The sequence below is a fragment of the Dermochelys coriacea genome, chromosome 2 (assembly GCF_009764565.3).
Source record: "Dermochelys coriacea isolate rDerCor1 chromosome 2, rDerCor1.pri.v4, whole genome shotgun sequence".
NCBI classification, from domain to species: Eukaryota; Metazoa; Chordata; order Testudines; family Dermochelyidae; genus Dermochelys; species Dermochelys coriacea.
This window is the reverse complement of record NC_050069.1, coordinates 271976370-271999391: the sequence shown is the minus strand read 5'-3', so window position 1 is coordinate 271999391 and position 23022 is coordinate 271976370. Positions and strand designations below refer to the sequence as shown.

The following is a 23022-nucleotide window of genomic DNA, read 5'->3' as shown; positions in this document are numbered from 1 at the left end:
CATTTAAAATGCATCCGATGAAGTGAGCTGTAGCTCACGGAAGCTTATGCTCTAATAAATTTGTTAGTCTCTAAAGCGCTGAGGTGTGACCTTTCCCAGTGATCCTAATCAACCAGCTCCCCACCCCCCGCATGCCCATGCAGTCTATTCCACAGCCACAGGATCAGGCATTGTTCCCCACCATGCAATGCAATTTAGCATGTTTGCAACGAAATCTGCCATTTTGCTGCCGCTAAGGGCCAGCCCCGGACTTACATGTCCCTTCCCCGTCAGGACCTGCCTGCAGCTGCCTCCTACATTTCAGCTTCTCCCACAAGGCGGGGTTATTGACTTGCAGGGCATGGCCCCCACCTGGCTGCTTGGGACCCAGCAGCACAGCCCTGGGAAGCTGCAGCATGTGGTCCAGAGGCTGTCTGGGAGAAGGAGAGCCAGAAGCACAGGCCCACAAGCAGGACTCCCTGGAGAAGAGTGAAGCAGGCAAGGCCCAGGGAGCTGAGCTACAGAAGCTAGCTACAAGCTCCTGTCATCACGCTGGGGAAAGGAAGGTTCAGACCCAGGCTACCTAGACGCTGCAGGAGCTGAGGAGCTGTTTTCAAAAGAGATCCTGTTCTCAGCCGAGTGTGATCATGCTGCACCACAGCCTCCAGCGGCTGGTCCTCTCCCAGGGGGCTCAGGATACCCTCCCTTCCACCCACAGCTAGGGTTCTTGGGCTGAGCCCCTCCCAGGCTCGGATGGGCTCCAACAGGGTCCTGGTTCACAGAGATCAAGGCCAGCAGGGACTATTAGACCATCCAGTCCGACCTCCTGCATAGCACAGGCCACCCCCCCCATGCTGAGCCCAAGAACTTGTGAATGAAGTACAACGTGTGTCCGAGTAAAGAGTATATTTCAGAAAGGCCCCCACAGACACCAAGGGATGAAGAACCCACCACTTCCCCTGGCAGTTCCAGCATTTCCAGCCCCTGGCTGTGAAAAACGTGAACTTTTACTGCCCAGCGTGAATGTGTCAGACTTCAGCCATCGGCTCTTGCTCTGCCCATCTCTGCTAGAGTAGAGAGCTCTTTACGGCCCAGTCATAGAATCATAGAATCATAGAATATCAGGGTTGGAAGGGACCCCAGAAGGTCATCTAGTCCAACCCCCTGCTCAAAGCAGGACCAAGTCCCAGTTAAATCATCCCAGCTAGGGCTTTGTCAAGCCTGACCTTAAAAACCTCTAAGGAAGGAGATTCTACCACCTCCCTAGGTAACGCATTCCAGTGTTCACCACCCTCTTAGTGAAAAAGTTTTTCCTAATATCCAATCTAAACCTCCCCCATTGCAACTTGAGACCATTACTCCTCGTTCTGTCATCTGCTACCATTGAGAACAGTCTAGAGCCATCCTCTTTGAAACCCCCTTTCAGGTAGTTGAAAGCAGCTATCAAATCCCCCCTCATTCTTCTCTTCTGCAGACTAAACAATCCCAGCTCCCTCAGCCTCTCCTCATAAGTCATGTGCTCTAGACCCCCTAATCATTTTCGTTGCCCTTCGTTGTACTCTTTCCAATTTATCCACATCCTTCCTGTAGTGTGGGGGCCCAAAACTGGACACAGTACTCCAGATGAGGCCTCACCAGTGTCGAATAGAGGGGAACGATCACGTCCCTCGATCTGCTCGCTATGCCCCTACTTATACAACCCAAAATGCCATTGGCCTTCTTGGCAACAAGGGCACACTGCTGACTCATATCCAGTCTCCCCAGGAAGGTCCTGATACACTGTAATCAAGTCACCTCTCAGTTGTCTTTTGGACAGCTGAGCAGATTGAGACTCTCACTGCCACGCATATTCTCCAGACTTCAAATCAGTTTTGTGGCTCTTTTTTTGCACCTGCTTCAATTTTTTTCAACAGCCTTTTAAAGAAATGGAGCCCAGAACAGTCACTCCAGACACAGAACCAGGAGGCTCCCTGCCCTGCTGACCTAAAGGGCAGAGGAGACTCCCAGGGCCTAAAGGAGCAACAGCTTTGCATTTCCAGAGGCCTGGCTCGGCCGGCTGGGGGAAGGGACGAGGGCAAGGAGGCAGTGGGCAATATACAGGGTCTTTTGTAGCTGCCTTTGTCCATCAACTGTGCTCATGACTATAGTACCCAGCTGCCAGGCACCATCAACTGCCATCCTTGGAATCAGCTGGCCCAGATCAGGTCTCCAAACCTCACATCCAGGGAAGAGAAGATTGAACAACTGCTCGGGAAACATCCATCCGAGACAGGCGCCCAGACACCACGAAATGGAGCCAGCTCAGCGTCACTGCTGCAGGGGCTGGTCCCAACCCCGAAAAGCCAGAGGCAGGGGCAAAGGCCCAGCCAAAGAGCGAGAGTGGGTGGGCGAGAGTCTGTGGCCTGCGCTGTGCAGGAAGTCGGACCAGACGATCAGAACGGTCCCTTCCAACCGTAGTATCTATGAATCTATGGAACGTCACCCGTGGCCAACCCGCCACCGGCCAGGAGCAGGGCTCTGAAGAACAGCTCCAGTCACAGATTCACAATAAATTCCCGCGTCCAGACACGAAGACACACTCACCACCCACTGTCTGCAGCTAGAAATCTCTCTCCTCGAACAGCAGGAGTCACAGCCCCCACCCCGACAGCTCTGGCGGGAAGAGAGGGAGCGGCACAGCCAGTGCTGGGTCTGGTAAGTCACCCCAGCCAGCTGCCAACCCTCCAGGGAAACCGTATCCGCGTCACAGAGCCGTGGGATCTCAGCCGGGCCAGGCAGCATCCACAGCTCCTCCAGTCCCCATCCCTCGATCAGCTCCAGATCCTGCACCGATTCAGCGCCACTCGCAGACTCACAGGGGATGGGATACAGGCTGCCCGCTTTCATTTTTCTCAGAGGGTGCTCCACCCACAAGGCCCCTCCCCCATAGCCCACCCTCACATCGCCTCGCCCACCCCTCTCTGCCCCCTCCCTAGCGCCCCGTCCCCCTCCACCCCTTCCCCCAAAGCCCCACCCCCACTTCGCCTCTTCCTGCCCCCCTCTGTCCCCACCCCCAGTGCCCGCCCCCACTCCACCCCTTCCCCAAAGCCCCACCCTCACTTCTCGCCTCTTCCAGCCCCCTCTGCCCCCCCCCCCAGCACCCCGCCCCTGCTCCGCCCCTTCCCCCAAAGCCCCACCCTCACTTCGACTCTTCCACCCCCTCTGCCCCCACCCCCAGCGCCCCGCCCTGCTCCGCCCCTTCCCCAAAGCCCCACCCTCACTTCGCCTCTTCCAGCCCCTCTGCCCCCACCCCCAGCGCCCCCGCCCTCTCCGCCCTTCCAACCTCCGCTCAACCCCCTCCCCCCAGCGCCTCCCTCCCACCGCCGAACAGCTGATCAGCAGGTGGGTGCCACGCCACCCTCTTTGTTCCCTGTTGTGCTCCAGCCCTCGGTGCCATGGGACAGGAGATTCGCACAGCACAGTGCACTGAAAACAAGGGGCAGGGGGGTCTGAGCACTGAGACGTGAACCAGCGGCTGGTCCCACCGACGTAAGACACAAAACGTCCTCACAATCCCACGCAACACACACAGGCAGCCCGAGACCACATGCCCTGGCCCTCTTCCTCTAGTCGCCGTAGCATTTCTATCGCTCCCATTATCATCACACACGCTTCTTGGGAAGCCACTCAAACCCAACAGCACCTGGCTCGGCACACAGGGGAGCTGGGCCTTGCCAGGACTGAGGGCAAGGCTACCCCTAACCACTGCAGCGGAGCAGCTGTGTCACCGGAGCACTTCCTACGCCGAAAGGAGGCTTCTCCCATCGGCAGAGCGCTGTCTACCCATGGGGCTAGGCTGGTATAACTGAGGATAACAGATTTGCCCAAGCAGTGTCCTGCCCTAGCACACAGCCACCCAACAAACACACCTCTCTCCCTGCACCATGCCCACACTGTTCACCAGCCATCTGCCCTTACACCAGGAACCCTCCCCAACGCCCACCACTCTCCTTACCCAGCGCTTCATGCCTCTCAAGGCAGGGGTCAATTCTGCAAGGTCCGGGCAAGGCCCTTCGGCCCTTCCCACGATGATTCAATGCCAGTCAGGGGCACTCAGCACCCTGCAAGATCAAGGATCCTTCTTTGCTAAGACAAGATGTCCAGAGAAAAGTGACCCCAGAGCTGCGGCTTGTGCTCATTCCTTTGCTCTAAAGACTCCAATCTGCCCCATCTGCACAGAAGGGTGGGTCAGAACGAACAGCTGGTCATGTCATTTCCTTTGGTTCCCCCTTTCCAGGGTCCCTGCCCTGTCCCAGCATATACGGCCAGGAGCTCATCGCCTGCCACAGTGACACATGGCTGGCGACCTGATGTGCCCAAGGAGTGACAGACATGCCAGGATTCCCAGGTCCACTCTCCCAAAGGGGATCCAGCCAGGACTCTAACATTGACTGTTTTCTGAGACCCTGAGTGACGCTTGCCTTGCTCACCTCCTCCCAGCCATTCCTTGTGGTTTCTAAAGCCCTGGGAATGTAAAGACTCCAACGGGACAGTTCTGCCAAGGTCATGGAATTAGCAGAAAAGAAGCTGACTAAGCAGAACTCTCTCCTTCCCCTAGGGTGTAATTTAGTCCAGGCCAATTCAGCTGAGCCAGGGAGCTCATCACACCGCCTGGCTGGACTAGGCTCCACCAGAGCCAGGGACAGAAACCTGGGAGGAATCCCAGTCAACTTCAGATTTATTTTCCTTTACAAGCACCTTCACCTGGTGGCAGCCCTTTTCCTTATTTTCTCTGCAAGCCTGAGCCCCAGAAGTGCACATCCCATTTTACAAAGGCTGTTGGAAAATTGGAGAGGGTGCAGAGAAGAGCCACAAAAATGATGCGAGGGCTGGAAAAAATGCCCTATGGTGAGCTGGAAAGTGCTGAATCTGCTGAGCTAATCAAAGAGACGATGGAGGTGACATGATCACAGCATATAAGTACCTCCCCGGGGAGACAAGACCAGGTTCTCCAGGGCTCTGTAATCTAGTGGAGCCAGGCAGAGAACCAGTGCCTGGAAGCTGAAACCAGACTGAGAAATAAGGCACAAATGTGTGCTAGTGATGGTGATTAGCTACTGGAACAAGCTCCCAAGGAAGGGATGGTTTCTCTAGCTCTCGGTGTGACTGGAGCCCTTCTGGAAGATGGCTCGCCAAAAGCAAACAGAAATGACTGGGCTCAGTACAGAGGGAATTGGGTGAGATGTAATGGCCTATGATAGGTCAGGCTAGATGGTTTAATGGTTTCTTCTGGCCTTAAACTCTATAAATCTATGACTCAGCTGGGAATGAGGCCAAGCCCTATGGCACAGTTCAGAGCTCACCTGCCCAAGAGATGCACAAGGGCTGTGCAGCACCATGCACACTCAGCCCAGCACTCCCTCCAGAGGCACCCTGTGCACCAGCATGCGGCAAGACAGAGGGAAGTGGTTTCCAAACCAACACCTTGACAACAAAGCCCTAACCAACGGGCAGGTGAACCGGATTCATGGGGTCTGTGGGAAAGGGGAGAGCACGGAGACACCAGCAAACCACTGCAGAGCGGATTGTGATGGAAGGCGTCAGAGCAGTGCGAACAGGAGCTCTGCAAGCTCCTCTCTCACCTCTAAGGGGTTTCACACTAGTACACTTCCACGTCCCCTGCACGCTGTGGCAATGCCCCTTGCTATGTCCTGCTACTACTTCAGCCTTCCCAGCCCTGAGCCTCTGCCCATCCCGCTCAACTTGTTCCAATGCTGGGTTTGTGCAGAGCAGCTCAGTCCCATCACATGGGCCAGGGCCAGTAAGAAGGTCAGTCTCTCTCTCTCTCTCTCTCTCTCGCTCCAGCACTCGTGACTTCATGTCCTGAGACTGCAGTCTCCTCCCCTCCCCTGCCTCGGTGCACACAAAACACTGCTGCCCAGATCAGCTTCTGGGTTCTTCATTCTGACCACACTATCCCCCAATTAATCCCTTCACTGACCCCATCTTCTAGCCCCTGCAGGTCTGTCCCTCGCTAGCTAGCAGCCTTTGTTTCATATTGGCCCCATTCCTCCAACCCCACTCACAATCCCAGCTTTACGCACCCATCTGTCAGGGTCTCAGACAAACATCTTCCAGGCCACCCTCTGCTGGGACTGAGCATTCCTGAAAATTCTTGATTCCTGAAAATCCCTCTGTGTCAAGGCACTTCTTAACTGACCAGGTCACTCCTGGATACCATGTACCTATCGCACATATTGGGGGGGGGGCAGAGCCCTTTACAATGAAGACACTAAGATCCTGCAGTATAAAAATTCTTAGTTTGTTTTTTCTCCAGGAGCTCTAGTGTCTCAACAGTTTGCAGCAGGACTCTGAAATCTCGCTGCAAGACGGCCCTGAGGTCAGGGAAGTACCTTTTGCAAGCCTGTTAAAAAGCTATGCAGGTTTGACAGAGTTACAACAACTTACCATTTCCTGCCCGTGGGTCACATCATGCCACAGCTGTTGGCAACACACCCAACACCCTAACCATTCCATAGCACTGCATACTCATACACAAGGAACCCACAATTTCAGTGTGTTCTGCACCCTCTTTCTGCTGCTGCCAGCTAACGTCGCCCTCACACTCAGAGGCCAAAGTCTGTGCTGAAATTCATAGATACTAAGGTCAGAAGGGACCATTCTGATCATCTAGTCTGACCTCCTGCACAGTGCAGGCCACAGAATCTCACCCACCCACTCCTATGAAAAACCTCACCCATGTCCGAGCTATTGAAGTCCCCAAATCATGGTTTAAAGACTTCAAGGAGCAGAGAAGCCTCCCTCAAGTCAACCATGCCCCATGCTAGAGAGGAAGGCGAAAAACCTCCAGAGCCTCTCCAATCTGCCCTGGAGGAAAATTCCTTCCCGACCCCAAATATGGCAATCAGCTAAACCCTGAGCATATGGGCAAGATTCACCAGCCACATACTACAGAAAATTCTTTCCTGGGTAACTCAGATCCCATCCATCTAATATCTCATCTCAGGGGATTTGGCCTATTTACCCTGAATATTTAAAGATCAATTACTTACCAAAATCCCATTATCCCATCATACCATCTCCTCCATAAACTTATCAAGTAGAATCTTAAAACCAGATAGATCTTTTGCCCTGCCCCCACTGCTTCCCTTGGAAGGCTATTCCAAAACTTCACTCCTCTGATGGTTAAAAACCTTCGTCTGATTTCAAGTCTAAACTTGAAATGCTGAAGTTTCAGGGTTCAAGTGCTGAGGGGGATGGATGAGCGGGGTGCTGGCCTGTGTAACCTTCACTCAAAAGAGTTTAGGCCAGCAGGCACCATTCGATCATCTTGTCTGGCCTCCTGCATCCAGGGAACTGAACCCAGTGATTTCTGTATCAAGCCCAGAACTTCAGCTCGAGCTAGGACACGTCTTTTAGAAAGATGTCCCATCTGAATGCAAAGCTTTCAGGTGATGGGAGAATCCCCCACATCCCTATGGAACTGCTCCAATGCTGAATTCCCCTCACTGTTAATTCTGCCCTGTTCTGCATATACCTTATGGTACAGCTTTTGGGTCTGTCTGCCTTGCAAAAAACCAAAACCCACGGCAGCGAGTCTTAGTGCCCAGGTCAACTGACTCAGGACTTGGAACCCTCCTTCCCTGCTGGGTTTCAGAGACCAGGCTCCAGCCCAAGCGGGAAGGTCTACCCTGCTGTTTGTATCCCCAAAGCGCAAGTCTGAGTCTGTTGATCCAGCCTCAGAGACTCGCTACCACAGGGTCTTTTTTTTTGTGTGTAGACGAACCCTTTAATTACTACTTTTCCCCAAGGGAATAAATCAAGGAGAGTAAGACAAGAATGTGTAGGATCCCTCCCTTATTCAGCTTCGAAGTTGGAAGGCCCGTAGAGAATAAGTCAGGGGCTGCAGGAAGAGAATGGGTGGTCTGGTGGCCAAGGCAGCTGAATACCACCAAGGAGATTCTAGCCTTGTCTCTGCCACAGAGTTCCTATGTGATGTTGGACAAGTCACTTAGCCAAAAGTTTAGCAGACAGCCACTTCCTGTGCATTCCTCATTTTCCAGATGCCCAATATGAGAACTCTGGGACCGAACTTCCAGAAAGGCAGAGCAGTTAGAGCTGAAACTGGAGTCGGTTGCACCTGACAGATTTCGCTTTTACGTTTTTCCTCTTTCCAAAGAAATTATATCCAAAACATTCTGTTAAAAGAAAATTATTACAGGGTCTGTATACACTGCAATCAAATATCGTGACTGTCTCGTGTCAGCTCCCTCGGGCTCACAGGGCTTGGGCTGCAGGGTTATAAAAGCGCAGCGTAGATGCTCGGGCTCAGGGACCACACAATGGGGGAGGGTCCCAGAGCCCAGCTGACACAGGCCGGCTGCAGGCATTTTATTGCAGTGTAGACACAATCAAAGTTGCAACATGCAAAGCTGAAAGCCGGGGGACAGAGGCAACCTCATCACTACTCCCTTGTGTATGGGCAGCTAATTTTCAAGCACGTGAATTTGCAACTTTAATTGGCCACGTTTGCAAAAGTTATTCATCAACTTGCCAGCACTTCTGTTTGATGTAACTGAAGAGCTTCTGAGCTCCACATTCGAACTGCAAATGTCAGGGAACGTTCTAAGCAGCTCTGGGAAGAACTCTTGTCCCTTTTCTGATTTTCATCATAATCAACATGAGGAAACACCTGGCATCCAGTCAGCACACCTGGCAATTTCAACCATCTCTGTCTACATCTTGTCTACAGACCAAAGAACCACTTGATGGCAGCCATTAACACTTTCCAGCAGAACAATACCCCATCTCAGCTCCCAATGCAGTTTTAAAATGTTGACATTCTACATGATTTCCCTCCCAGAGAGAAAGGAAAGAAATCAGAATGGTGGAAGGGGAGAGCACTTGGGAGGGCACAGAGGGAAAGGGAAAGAATGGGGAACCCAGAGCCCCTGGCATTAGGGAACAGAAGGTCTGGGGGACACATAGCCCCTGGCGTGGGGGAATAGCGGGGGGGGGGGGGGGCAGAGTCCCTGAAGTAGAGGGGGCTCAGAGGGGGCACACAGGAGCTTGCGGGGGGAATGGACAAAGGCCAGGAGACCTCAGTGTGCACAATGTGCTGGACCGACACAGGAACAAAGCGTGCAGCCAGCCACCAGCTTTCTTCGAAGACATTCTATCCAAAAATATGTTCATTCTTTGTAACGAAAGAAAAAAGGTAAAACCAACGGATACCAGGGGCAGCTGCCACCTCCCCTGCCGGCTCTGACTGTGGAAGCTTTGGCACCACAGCACAGCCTGCATGATGCACTGGTGAGACCTCACCTGCAATACTGTGTGCGGTTCTGGTCTCCCATGTTTAAGAGGGAGGAATTCAAACTGGAACAGGTGCAGAGAAGGGCTACGAGGATGATCCACGGAATGGAAAACTTTATGAAAGGAGACTCAAGGAGCTTGGCTTGTTTAGCCTGACCAAAAGAAGGCTGAGGGGAGATAGGATTGCTCTCTAAATATATCAGAGGGATAAATATAGGAGAGGGAGAGGAATTATTTAAGCTCAGTACCAATGTGGACACAAGAACAAATGGGTATAAACTGGCCATCGGGAAGTTTAGACTTGAAATTAGATGCAGGTTTCTAACCATCAGAGGAGTGAAGTTCTGGAATAGCCTTCAAAGGGAAGCAGTGGGAGCAAAAGACCTATCTGGCTTCAAGATTAAACTTGATAAGTTTATGGAGGAGATGGGATAACATGATTTTGGCAATTAATTGATCTTTAAATATTCATGGTAAATAGGCCCAATGGCCTGTGATGGGATGTTAGATGGGGTGCGATCCAAGTTACTACAGATAATTCTTTTTTGGGTATCTGGCTGGTGAATCTTGCCTATATGCTCAGGGTTCAGCTGATCGCCATATTTGGGGTCGGGAAGGAATTTTCCTCCAGGGCAGATTGGAAGAGGCCCTGGGGGTTTTTCCCCTTCCTCTGTAGCATGGGTCACTTGCTGGGGATTCTCTGCACCTTGAAGTCTTTAAACAATGATTTGAGGACTTCAGTAGCTCAGATATAGGTGAGGTTTATCGCAAGAGTGGGTGGGTGAGATTCTGTGGCCTGCCTTGTGCAGGAGGTCAGACTAGATGATCATAATGGTCCCTTCGGACCTTAATGTCTAAGAATCTATGACTATGTGAATGAACGACCTAGGGAACGCAGTTTGGGAGCCATCTTCCCTGTCTTCTAACAGTGAAACTGCCAGACTGGATCAGACTGGAGGTCCGTCTAGCCCAGTGTCTTCTCTGACAGTGGTCAGCACCAGAATCTGCGGAGGAAATGCGGGGGGAAATGTGCCCCCCCCCCGCATAGGTCTCAGCATGATCTCTCCTAGTTTGAAACTGACAAACCCTGAAGCAAAAGGTTTAATATCCATTCCAATATCCGTGGTCATTAATTATTACAACTCTGAATATTCTTGGTATCCTTGTAAATGTCCAATCCCTTCTTGAATCTTACATTTTTGGGCTCAATGACTTCCTGTAGCAGTGAGTTCCACAGTTTAATCACATGCTCAGTTTTGAATTTCCCACCATTTAATTTCACAGAATGTCCGTTAGCTCCTGTATTAGAAAACAGGGAATTGGACACTCCTGATCTCCCATATCTATACCAGTCAGTATTTTATAGACTTTTATCATATCCCCTCTTATTTATCTCCTCTCTAAGGTAACAATGCCAAGCTTTTCAATCACTCTTCATAGGAAAGTTTTCAAGGCCCTTGATCATTTTCGTTGCTGTTCTGTGAATCCATCTAGGTCTGAGAACCCTTTTTGAGATGGGGTGACACAGTATCCCACTGAGGCTGCACCGCTGAGCTACATAAATCCACAGATATTATAAATAAAATCTGCTTTGTATTGGTCATCATCCCACTCCTGAGCCTCCTAACATCATTTGCTTTTTATGACCACAGCATCACTTTCATGAGCTGACTCAGTTCACTGAGAAACCTGTACAGTGTAGGATTTGTTTAAATGTTTCTCTTCAGGGTACATTACCTGGCATTTGTCAACACTGAATTTCATTTGCCGCTGTGTTGCCAGCATCAGAGATGGGATACTGGACCTTGGGCCTATGCCAGGCTAGCAATTCCTACATTTCTGACTTCTGCTGCTTGAGCTACAGCACTATCTACTGGCAGCAGCAGCTCTGTTACCCAAGTGAACCAGCCAGTAAAGGAGGATGCCGAGCACACTGAAACTGTGAGCTCCCTGTACATGACCAGCTCCGTTTTCCAAACAGTATAGCAAAGGACAGCAGGTTCTGTCAGATGGGCAGCATGATTACTGGACATATGGACATATGACTAGGGAAGAGTATAAAAATATTGCTCGGGCATGTAGGAAAGATATCAGGAGGGCCAAATCGCACCTGGAGCTGCAGCTAGCAAGAGATGTCAAGAGTAACAAGAAGGGTTTCTTCAGGTATGTTGGCAACAAGAAGAAAGCCAAGGAAAGTGTGGGCCCCTTACTGAATGAGGGAGGCAAGCTAGTGACAGAGGATGTGGAAAAAGCTAATGTACTCAATGCTTTTTTTGCCTCTGTTTTCACTAACAAGGTCAGCTCCCAGACTGCTGTGCTGGGCAACACAAAATGGGGAAGAGATGGCCAGCCCTCTGTAGAGATAGAGGTGGTTAGGGACTATTTAGAAAAGCTGGACGTGCACAAGTCCATGGGGCCGGACGAATTGCATCCGAGAGTGCTGAAGGAATTGGCGGCTGTGATTGCAGAGCCCTTGGCCATTATCTTTGAAAACTCGTGGCGAACGGGGGAAGTCCCGGATGACTGGAAAAAGGCTAATGTAGTGCCCATCTTTAAAAAAGGGAAGAAGGAGGATCCTGGGAACTACAGGCCGGTCAGCCTCACCTCAGTCCCTGGAAAAATCATGGAGCAGGTCCTCAAAGAATCAATCCTGAAGCACTTAGAGGAGAGGAAAGTGATCAGGAACAGTCAGCATGGATTCACCAAGGGAAGGTCATGCCTGACTAATCTAATCGCCTTTTATGATGAGATTACTGGTTCTGTGGATGAAGGGAAAGCAGTGGATGTATTGTTTCTTGACTTTAGCAAAGCTTTTGACACGGTCTCCCACAGCATTCTTGTCAGCAAGTTAAGGAAGTATGGGCTGGATGAATGCACTATAAGGTGGGTAGAAAGCTGGCTAGATTGTCGGGCTCAACGGGTAGTGATCAATGGCTCCATGTCTAGTTGGCAGCCGGTGTCAAGTGGAGTGCCCCAGGGGTCGGTCCTGGGGCCCGTTTTGTTCAATATCTTCATAAATGATCTGGAGGATGGTGTGGATTGCACTCTCAGCAAATTTGCGGATGATACTAAACTGGGAGGAGTGGTAGATACGCTGGAGGGGAGGGATAGGATACAGAAGGACCTAGACAAATTGGAGGATTGGGCCAAAAGAAATCTAATGAGGTTCAATAAGGATAAATGCAGGGTCCTGCACTTAGGATGGAAGAATCCAATGCACCGCTACAGACTAGGGACCGAATGGCTCGGCAGCAGTTCTGCGGAAAAGGACCTAGGGGTGACAGTGGACGAGAAGCTGGATACGAGTCAGCAGTGTGCCCTTGTTGCCAAGAAGGCCAATGGCATTTTGGGTTGTATAAGTAGGGGCATAGCGAGCAGATCGAGGGACGTGATCGTTCCCCTCTATTCGACACTGGTGAGGCCTCATCTGGAGTACTGTGTCCAGTTTTGGGCCCCACACTACAGGAAGGATGTGGATAAATTGGAAAGAGTACAACGAAGGGCAACGAAAATGATTAGGGGTCTAGAGCACATGACTTATGAGGAGAGGCTGAGGGAGCTGGGATTGTTTAGTCTGCAGAAGAGAAGAATGAGGGGGGATTTGATAGCTGCTTTCAACTACCTGAAAGGGGGTTTCAAAGAGGATGGCTCTAGACTGTTCTCAATGGTAGCAGATGACAGAACGAGGAGTAATGGTCTCAAGTTGCAATGGGGGAGGTTTAGATTGGATATTAGGAAAAACTTTTTCACTAAGAGGGTGGTGAAACACTGGAATGCGTTACCTAGGGAGGTGGTAGAATCTCCTTCCTTAGAGGTTTTTAAGGTCAGGCTTGACAAAGCCCTAGCTGGGATGATTTAACTGGGACTTGGTCCTGCTTTGAGCAGGGGGTTGGACTAGATGACCTTCTGGGGTCCCTTCCAACCCTGATATTCTATGATTCTATGATTACACACATGGGATCTGGGTCTACCTGATTCAAAGGTCAGAAGACACCAACAGGCAGCAGGTTTAAAACAAACACAAGGAAGTATTACTTCACCCAATGCACAGTCAACCTGTGGAACTTGTTGCCAGGGGATGCTGTGAAGACCAAATGTGTAAATGGGTTCAAAAAAGAATGAGATAAGTTCCTGGAGGATAGGTTCAACAATGGCTATTAGCCAAAATGGTCAGAGATACAACCCTATGCTCTGGGTGTCTCTAGCCTCTGACTACAAACGCTGGGACTGGACAACAAGGGATGGATCACTCGACAATTGACCTGACCTGTTCATTCCCTCTGAAGCATCTGGTACTGGCCATTGTCAGAAAACAAGATACAGGGCTAGACAGACCACTGGTCTGACCCTGTCTGACCATTCTCATGTTCAACGTGATCATCTAATCTGACCTCCTGCACAACACCAACCATAGGATGTCCCAATTAGTTGTTCTTTGGACTAGAGCAGAACTTTTAGAAAAACATCCCATCTTGAGTCTTTCAGAGTAGCAGCCGTGTTAGTCTGTATTCGCAAAAAGAAAAGGAGTACCTCTGGCACCTTAGAGACTAACAAATTTATTTGAGCATAAGCTTTCGTGAGCTACAGCTCACTTCATCAGATGCATCTTGAGTCTATCACTCTAAGGCAGGTTTTCTAATCCTTAAATCATTCTTCTCGCTCTTCTCTGAACCCGGTGCAATTCTCAACCTCCTTCTTGAGCTATACACATCCGACACTGTATTGCTGCAGCGGTCGCCCCAGTGAGACCTAAATTCCAGCCCCAGATCACGTAGCCCCTCAGGTTCCACAGGTTGACTGTGCATTGGGTGAAGTAATACTTCCTTGTGTTTGTTTTAAACCTGCTGCCTGTTGGTGTCTTCTGACCTTTGAATCAGGTAGACCCAGATCCCATGTGTGTAATCATGCTGCCCATCTGACCGAACCTGCTGTCCTTTGCTATACTGTTTGGAAAAAGGAGCTGGTCATGTACAGGGAGCTCACAGTTTCAGTGTGCTCGGCATCCTCCTTTACTGGGGGGTGGCTTCGCAGTAGTGAAGGGGACACACTTGATCCCAGCTGGGAGAAGCAGCGAGTCCCAATTGTGATGTGTCTTTGCTCCAGGGGGTTTTGGCCTGTGTTGTGCCCCAAGAGGGGTCAGGCTGCTGGACCCAAGTTCTGTGTAAAGAGGGTCAAACAAGGGGAGCCTGGCCCAGCTCTCCTCCATCCCGGAGAAGCAGAGGTATGGCCCATGTCCTCCCACCCGCCCCCCAAGGCTATGGGCTGAGTCTGGGGTGATTGGGTGGGAGCCCAGCCCAGCTCTCTCTCCCCACCAGCAGCTCTGGCTACAGCTGGGCTACGTTTGGGTTTCCAGAACAGCGAGTGCTGGTGGCAGCAGCCCAGCCTTGGAACTTCAGGGGCTGGACACCTGCCGGGATGAAGCTGTGACAACGCACACCACAGCAGGGAGATGGCAAGTTTCTCCAGTTTACAGCCCAGTCAAGCCTAGATGGATTGTCATGGGCCCGGCAAGCCAAGGACCCATCTCTGGCTGCGACTCCGCTGCTGGAAATAGCCAAAGATCTGCTGCCACCGATGGAAGCGTGCCGGTTCTCAGGGCGTCACACCTTAGGCAGGTTGATGAGAGGGGCTTCTGTCCGCCTAGCTCTGCATTGCTCCCCTTCCCACTACCCTTGGTTTATTTGCCTATTTCTCTCTCTTTCAACCATCAGTTCCTAGAGGCAGGGGACAGGGGCTTCTCCCTTATTGGGAAGAACCCAGTGCACTGTGAGTACTATTAGAAACAGTAACGTTAGCCAAGTGGACAAATTCTTCTCACTCAGAACCAGATACAGATTTGAAAGCAGTCTCCTCAGGCCAGAAGGATGAGCAGTCCTGTCCCCTGCTAGAGGACTGCACAGTTCCCCTACAAGACCCAGGCTCCCAGCTCCTGGCCCCTACGCCGGTAACTCACACTGACAGAGCTCAGAATGGACCGAGGATGCAAGAAACTGCCACCTTGGATGACTTAAGACAATACTCAGGACGGTTTCTTTATTTAAATGAATGGGGGGGGGACACTGGGCAGAGTCAAGAGAGACCAGGGGTCTCTGGGGGGACCAGTTCCACAGCTGTGCTACCAAGCAGCACATGAGATGCTCCAGCAGATTCCTCAGGCAGAATAATGGGCCTCTTAGTGGGCAGAGGTCTGAATCCCCACGGTCAAAATCAGCCAGAGCATGGCCTCATTCCCAGCCTCCCCCACCTGCTAGACACAATTCAATGGCCAAGCTCCCAATGCATATGCTCCCTGCCACTCCCACGCCCCATTCCTGCAGTCAGCTTTGCCGTGCTTTGATGCAGTTTCTATGACCGAGCTCCCACAGCTGGTAATACACAAGCCTCCTCAAGACCAGCTGTGACAGCTTGTGCTGCAAACACTGGAGGGATAAACAAGCCTGGAACACACTGGGCACCAGCTAGCTGAGTGCACCTGTCCAGCAAACGCAGGCCTGTCCAAGGCAGCCTCTGGCCGATACACAGGCTTTTTGCAATCACCCCAGGGAACCAGCCATTGCCACCTGCTTTCCCCTGAGCACGCAGACAAGCAGCCCCTACCTCTGCCCACTACCAGACACACACACGCACCCACTAGAGCCTGTGCCAACCGGGGAAAGACTGGAGCATGCACTGCTCTCTGACCTGCCTCGTGCAGTAACCCTGGCAAAAGCTGCTAGCTCAAAGGAGCTTTTCATTAACACAGATCCAAACACCCAGGGCAATTGTTGCTAATGAGCTGCCTCCCCCGCTAACCTGCAGGGGATCTGAGCTTCCTGGGCCCCCGTTACCTGATTAACTAACAAGAGGCACATGCTGTTGAACACCACTCCTGTCTGGTCAGTGCCAAAGTGGAGGGATCCACCAGCCACACCACGGCACCACTCAGGTCTCCAGAGCCCCAACTTTTCCCCTCCACCTCACGCCACACAACCATGGCTACTTCATGCAGGCAAGAGGTGCCCCTTTCCCAGCCTTCTGTCTGGGAGGCCTCGGGAGGGAGAAGTGACTTACTTGCATTTCCCTGCCAGCACAGAACTTCAGTCTAAACTGAGTAGTGGCCAGAGAAGAGCCCAAGTCCACAAACAGTCTTCCCACAATTACAGAATTCTGTAACCATCTGACCCACTTTGGCCACCCAGGCAGGAGAATTAATCCCATCTGCATGCAGGGGGGGTCAGGGCCACTGAGGCACATTCACTGTGGGGGGCTCCTCTGGCTGGAGCCAACAGTAAATCTATTGCAGGCTCTGTTCTGAGGAAAGACACTCTGTTACCAGTGGCTTCCCCAGCCTTTGGCTTGTAAGGGCGCAAGCACTCCATTCTGGCAGTGAGCCCTTCTACCAGCCCTCGGCCCCCTTATTGGGGGCAGTGGCAGAGAGGGCACTAGTCCCACTCAAGTATACACATGCTCTAAGCAAAGCCTGGGTCTCAGGAGACGATTCTTACATCAGATCATCTCCTCATTAACAAACACCAGGGGCTGAAGCACAGGGGGTGATGTGATGTTCAGTAATTGATTAATCATGGCCTATCTGCAGAGCCATGGAGAAAACGCACCAGCTCTCCTTCCCGGCAGCAGGGGCTCCATTTCCTGCAGCAGCCTGGCTGCTCTCTCCTGCCCAGGGGAAGCTGAGTGGGCAGGTGGAGGCAGCTCTTTAGAGAAAAGATCTGATCGCACTTTTATAAGGTACTTTTATCATGTCTAATCAGATGCTGCAAACACAGCGGAACAAGGAGCAGAGGATAAAGCTAAAGAGCCTCCTTCAGAAGGAGACAAAACACAAACAGGCAGCAATTCTGACAGGCACAAAATGAAGGCAGCAAGAATGAGCAAGACACCCGAACATTCACTGCACGTCCCCTGCACTGGCCCCAGTGGCAAATGCAGTGGAACTATTGAGTCCCAACCTCTGAGCCGGCCAGGAAAGGACCTGAGAAGCATCCTCACAGAGAGGTCAAAGTGTGCCACCCACATCCATCCTTAGGACTTAGAGCCAAGGGGCAGCCAGCCCATGGCAGAAACCACCAGTGGGTCTGATCCCCTCTCACCCACCCAATGGCAGATCAATCAGTTGAGATCAATGGGGATTAACCAGTGTCGCCTCCAGAATCGGTCCCAATGTCTCTGGAGAGCGAAGCCAAGTCAGTGCAAAGGCCAAAGGAACCCAGCATCCCACTCCCTCGGCCCCAGTCAGGCAGGAAGACAAGCTCTTCGGAAACAAGTCATGCTCCATGACTCCTCCCTGGTGACCAGCTGTCACCCGTTGTGATGCAGGAGCCACACTGCACCCGGGGCCCATCCTTCCTGAGGAGCCCCAACACAACATGGTCCAGTCCCCAGACCCAGAGGGGCTCCCCCACACACTCCCAGTCCCATTTGAGCTCCTCCTCGGCAGAGACTGGGCCCCATTCCCAATCCGGGAGTCCCTTCCCTGACCCCCAGCACCTCTGCTTTCAGCTCAGCCTCAGCGAGGCCAGCGCAGTCCAGGAGGCCCTGTCTATGGCCCAGTCTCTCCAATTCCAGTGCCGGCGCATTTGTTTCCAACTCAAACCCTAAGAGACCTGGATCTCGGACCGGGGTTTGGGCTCGTCCCCCAGGGCCAGCACCGTCCTTCCTCATCTACTTCACTCTCCTCCTTGGGCCTTCTTGGAGAAGAAGATCTCAGACCCGACTGGCCTCTCCCTGCTCAAGTGCCAGTTCGGCCAGCGCTCCCCCTCGGCGAGAGGGTCGCCCCGGCTGTGCCCCCCAACCTCGGCTCGGCCCACGCTCCCCTCGGGCGAGAGGCTACTCTGATGCTGTGCCCCCCAACCCCAGCTCTCTGCCCCCCCGGCCCGGTTTGGCCCGTGCTCCCCTCGGGCCATAGGGCCGCCCCGGCTCTGGCTCCATGCACAGAAAGGAGGGACCGGTCCAGTTCGGGCCACGTTCCCCGACCCGCTTCGGTTCAGCCCGGTCCGCGCTCCCCCTCGGGCCTGGCCCGGTTCGGCCGGCGCTGCCCTCGGATAAGGGCCCGGCCCGCACTCCCCCCCCCGGTTCGGCCCGGCCCGGCCCGGCCCGGCCCGGCCCGCACTCCCCCCCCGGCCCGGCCCGGCCCGGCCCGGCCCGCACTCCCCCCCCCCGGTTCGGTTCGGTTCGGTTCGGCCCGGCCCGGGCCGCGCTCACCCTCGATGGAGATGACGTGCTCCCGGATCTGGCTCTGCAGCCCCAGGTCCTCCACCCGCTCGAGCAGGTCGTAGACCGCGTAGATGTTGGGATGCACCGACTCGAAGCGGCCGATCTCGGCGCGGATGGCGGCCGAGTTGGAGAGGCCGAACTGGGGCTGGGGCGGCCCGGCCTGCGGCGGCCCCGCGGAGCCCGGCCCCGGCCCGCCCGGCGCCGCCAGGCTCTGCGGCTGCGAGCTCTGCCCGGGCCCCGCCTGGAAGTTCATGGCTGCGGCGGCAGCGGGGCTCAGCGGCGCGGGGCGGCGGGTGCCCAGGGCGCCGGCAGCCGCTGCATGGCCGGCTCGGCTCGGCTCGGCTCGGCGCGGCGCGGCTCGGCTCGGTCTCCGCGAGCCCGGCCCGCCAGCAGCCGCCGCAGCAGGACCCGCGTCACGCACCGCCCCCGCCTCGCCTCGCCTCGCCTCGCCCCGCGTCAGCGCCGGCTCCGGCTCCCGCAGGGGAGGGGAAGGGACCCGCCCCCGGCAGCCTCAGACCCCCGCCGGCCCCGCCCCGGAGCTCGGCCCGCGGGCCAGCCTCGCCCGCCCGCCCGCCCGCGCCGGGCGCCGGGTGCCGGGGCTGCAGCTGGAGCGTCCCCCGCGCCGCCCCCGCAGGGCTGTGCCCGGCCGCCGACACCCTGGGACGAGCCGGCCTCGGGCCAGCGCACGGGGCTGGGGGTAACAGCCTGGCCCGGGACAGGGCGGCTTCTTACTAGACCATTATTAGCAGTAATCGCTCTGCCAGTGGCGCCGCGCCTCGGGGCGGGGGGGTCCGTTGGTTCACCACCCAAACATTTTGCTAATGCAGAGCTCAGGCTCCCCAGAACCCCTTATCCCTCAGCCTCTGGCAGCCACGACCTGAGGTGCCAGCTGTGACCACCCCTCCAGGCTTGTCCTTGGGGTTCCCTTGGGAACATCACTGTCCCTTACCCAGCCCTACACATCCTGGTGACCAGAGCAGATCATATTTCTCCACTTGCACAACTGACATGGCTCAGCATAGAAAGGAGGGTCCAAGATTTCTCTGGGTGTAGCTGCACCTCTCCTGGTACTTTGCAGAGTGAACTGCAGGGACCTGCCCTATTGATTGATCCCCCCAGCACAGTGGAGGGAAGTTGTAGCATAGGCAGACACAAGAGAGACTAGGACTCTGGGACACACCACACCATATACAAAATGGCACATTTCCCCCCAGTCACTTCTTCTGGCTGTTTAGAGCCAAAACCTACCTACAATACCTCCCAGCATCACGTGTACCTTTGCTCTGTATTGATTTCCACAGAGATAGTGAAGGGGCTGAGTATAGGCCTGGAGTAGCCAGCCAGTAATTAGTAGCCCTGCCCTCAATGTGACTGCCTTAATGAGGACAAAAAGAAAAGGAGTACTTGTGGCACCTTAGAGACTAACAAATTTATTAGAGCATAAGCTTTCGTGAGCTACATCGGATGCATTCCGATGAAGTGAGCTGTAGCTCACGAAAGCTTATGCTCTAATAAATTTGTTAGTCTCTAAGGTGCCACAAGTCCTCCTTTTCTTTTTGCGAATACAGACTGACACGGCTGCTACTCTGAAACCTGTCATTAATGAGGACACTGTCTGACTTCTACATGATGCATCCCTGCAGTTCTCCATATTGCTTGGAAAGACAGCGTGCTATCCGGTGTCGGTCAGGGGCAGGCTGGGGCATCGCTCAAAAGCCAGCCGAGTTCAGTTTGCAAGGCAAGGTACTGAACCTCAGAGTCAGATAAGAGAGAGAGAGAGAAGCATACAGCAGGGTGTCATCAGCACACTCAAAACACCACACCCAATGCCTCAGGGTTTATCTACACAGGGATGTTACAGCGGATTAGGTCGCTTGCTCTGAGTGCAGCACATTGGCTCTATTAAACTCAAGTGCAGCTACACCACTTTGTTATGGCAGTTTAGTGGACTTCCCTTATTAATCATTGCGTTCACACGGCTCTGCGCTTGTTCCAATTCACTGCATGGCATTCTGGCCAGGTATCTTAGGGTGCAACGCCACCACCCACCCTGCGCTGAGATTTGTCTCACAATGTGACGTTGGGATCACTACTGGAACCTACAGGAATTCTGGGGCAAACTAACAAATGACCATCATTACTCTCCTGGCATCCCATAATTCAGCCATATTTTGGCAACACCATTTTTGAACTGGTGTGAGGCGGTATGGAAGACACGCTGCCGAGCACCAGGATCATGGCACTCATCAGTACAAACAGGATGATGCACGGGCATTTGGAGTCAGATGGATTTGGCTCAGCAGCTTCGGATGCTGTAGTGATATGCCTACCAGTGGAGGAGGAGCAAGAGATTAAAACTGAGCAATTACTTTTGCAGGGCATGTGTCTGGAGCAGCTTCACTTGATGAAGCACCATTTCTGGACTCTCAGGTCACACTGTCTAGTGAGACAGCACTTCAGTGATGCAGGATGACCAGCAGTAGCTGCAGACCTTCAGGATGTGAAAGAATTCCCTAGAGATGTGTGCAGAGCTTGCCCTGTGGCTGCAGTGGCAGACCACCAGTGTGGGAGTTCCCCTTAGTGTGGAAAAGTCACCATCCATCCAGAGAAATCTCCTCCCAGTAAGCCCCCAGGGGACATGTGGGGTCAAGGATGCTGCCATGGGGGTTTGGATGCTTTCTGGAAAACTGTCCACCAGCTGCTTCTTGGGTGCGGTGATTGCTGCATCACTTGCAAAAATGCAGTCCAGTTCCTCCTAATCAGAGTGGGTAGTTGTGACGCTTGTACCTCGGGGAACACCCTGCACCCCCATGTTCATCTTTATAAAATGGTTGTGTGGTGTCCAATGCAACGTTTGTCATGTCGGGTGTCTTTGGAAGGCTCATGATGCACTGAGCATGGTTGTTATAGTGATGTTATAGGTTGTAATTTCATGTACGTAGTTATGAGGCTGAAAATGTGTCCTCATGGCTTAAAATAAGCCCAGGCAAAAACTCTCCAAAAGGAGAGAGGCCGTTCACATCTCATCGGGGCGGGGGGTATGGGACAAACCCCGCCCAGCCTCACAGAAACAAAGGACACTGGGCTAGGTAGCAACAAAAGAATCTGTTAGACTCTCGAGGGAGTCACCTCCCTTCCCTTGGTCAGTTTGGGACTACGATGAGGTAATGCTCACCTGACTGTGAAGGGGGGAGGGCAAAGCCAAGAGGGCAGAAAGGACGTGATAAAAGGGGGAGACATTTGCCATGCTCTTCCTCTCTCTTCCACCTACAGCTACAGACACCACCACCACCAAGTGACTGAACTGCTGATCAAAGGGGAGAGTCTGGCCGAAGGGCAACCAGCCAGCCTGTGGTGAGAAGCATCTAAGTTTGCAAAGGCATTGAAAGGTCAGCTTAAAATGCGTTTTGCTTTTATTTCATTGGACCAAATCCAACTTATGTTTTGACTTTTAATCACGTAAATCTATCTTTATAGTTAATAAATCTGTTTATTCTACCTGAAGCAGTGCGTTTGGTTTGAAGTGTGTCAGAGACTCCCCTTGCAATAAAAGCCTGGTACATATCCATTTCTCTGTTAAATTGATGAACTCATATAAGCTTGCAGTGTCCAGCAGGCATTACTGGACACTGCAAGATGGAGGTTCTTAGGGGTTGTGTCTGGGACTGGAGATTTATTGGCTAGTGTCATTCGGTTGTACAATCCAAGGAGCAGTTTACATGCCAGAGGCTGTGCGTGACCAGCCCAGGCGTGGGGGTTCTCACAGCAGAGCAGGGTAAGGCTGGCTCCCAGAGTCAAGGAGTGGAGTGATCTAGCAGATCACCGGTCCGGATAACACCAGAGGGGAACGTCACAGTAGAGAGAGCATTACCAGAGGTCCTGTCCCTTGTCATCAGGTGCTTTTCCTGGAGCTCCTTTGCTTTGGCTTGGCACTTGTCCCAGCTCCAGAAGTGCCATCTCTTCTCTGACAGTGTTTTGGGGATGTCTACCTTGTGGCTACTCTTCTCTAGATGGGGTTTGACATGCAGCTCTCCAAAGAGGACAATCAAGTACCAAAGCAGTGCAGGGCTCCATGCAGAAGCACGGGCTGCTAGGGGGGTATATGAACTCACCACTACTTGGTATCAAATCGGGGCACACCTGGATGAGTGCCAGCATTTAAACGGAGGATGGCATCTGGTCAAGCTAACCCTAGAGCAGCAGAGAGGTGTCAGCAATCCCTCAATCTCTACCACAGATTTACAGATGGGTCCTGAGATGACTCAGGAGTCCGATCCTGGAACCACAAATCCCTCTGCCATAGGTGCAGACATTTCCTAGCCAGTCAGCTGCCTACCGGGAGAAAGTTTTCTTTTTCCTTCCTTGGGTCTCTCTCTTTTCAGCTTTGAGGGCAAAGTGCTTCTCCTCAAAGTGGGCCACTGCTTGATGGAGGATTTGGCACCATAGGTTGGTGGCTTGCTTCTCCCACCTTGTAATGTCCACATCAGTTTTCTTAAGATACAATTTCAATGTGTCTTT

At 52.9% G+C, this 23022-nt stretch overlaps 1 protein-coding gene across 2 annotated transcripts in view; it reads right to left on the bottom strand.

Annotated features, from left to right (window-relative positions):
- AGAP3 (ArfGAP with GTPase domain, ankyrin repeat and PH domain 3) overlaps positions 1-18922 on the bottom strand; it is a 243096-nt gene extending 224174 nt beyond the window's left edge. The window contains exon 1 of one of the 2 annotated variants that reach the window (XM_038388865.2): positions 18493-18922. In XM_038388865.2, coding sequence (XP_038244793.1) covers positions 18493-18757 — 265 coding nt within the window. In that variant the 5' untranslated portion in view covers positions 18758-18922. The remainder of the gene's footprint in view (positions 1-18492) is intronic. The other variant, XM_038388867.2, reaches the window with a different exon arrangement.
- Between the last annotated feature and the right edge of the window lie 4100 nt (positions 18923-23022).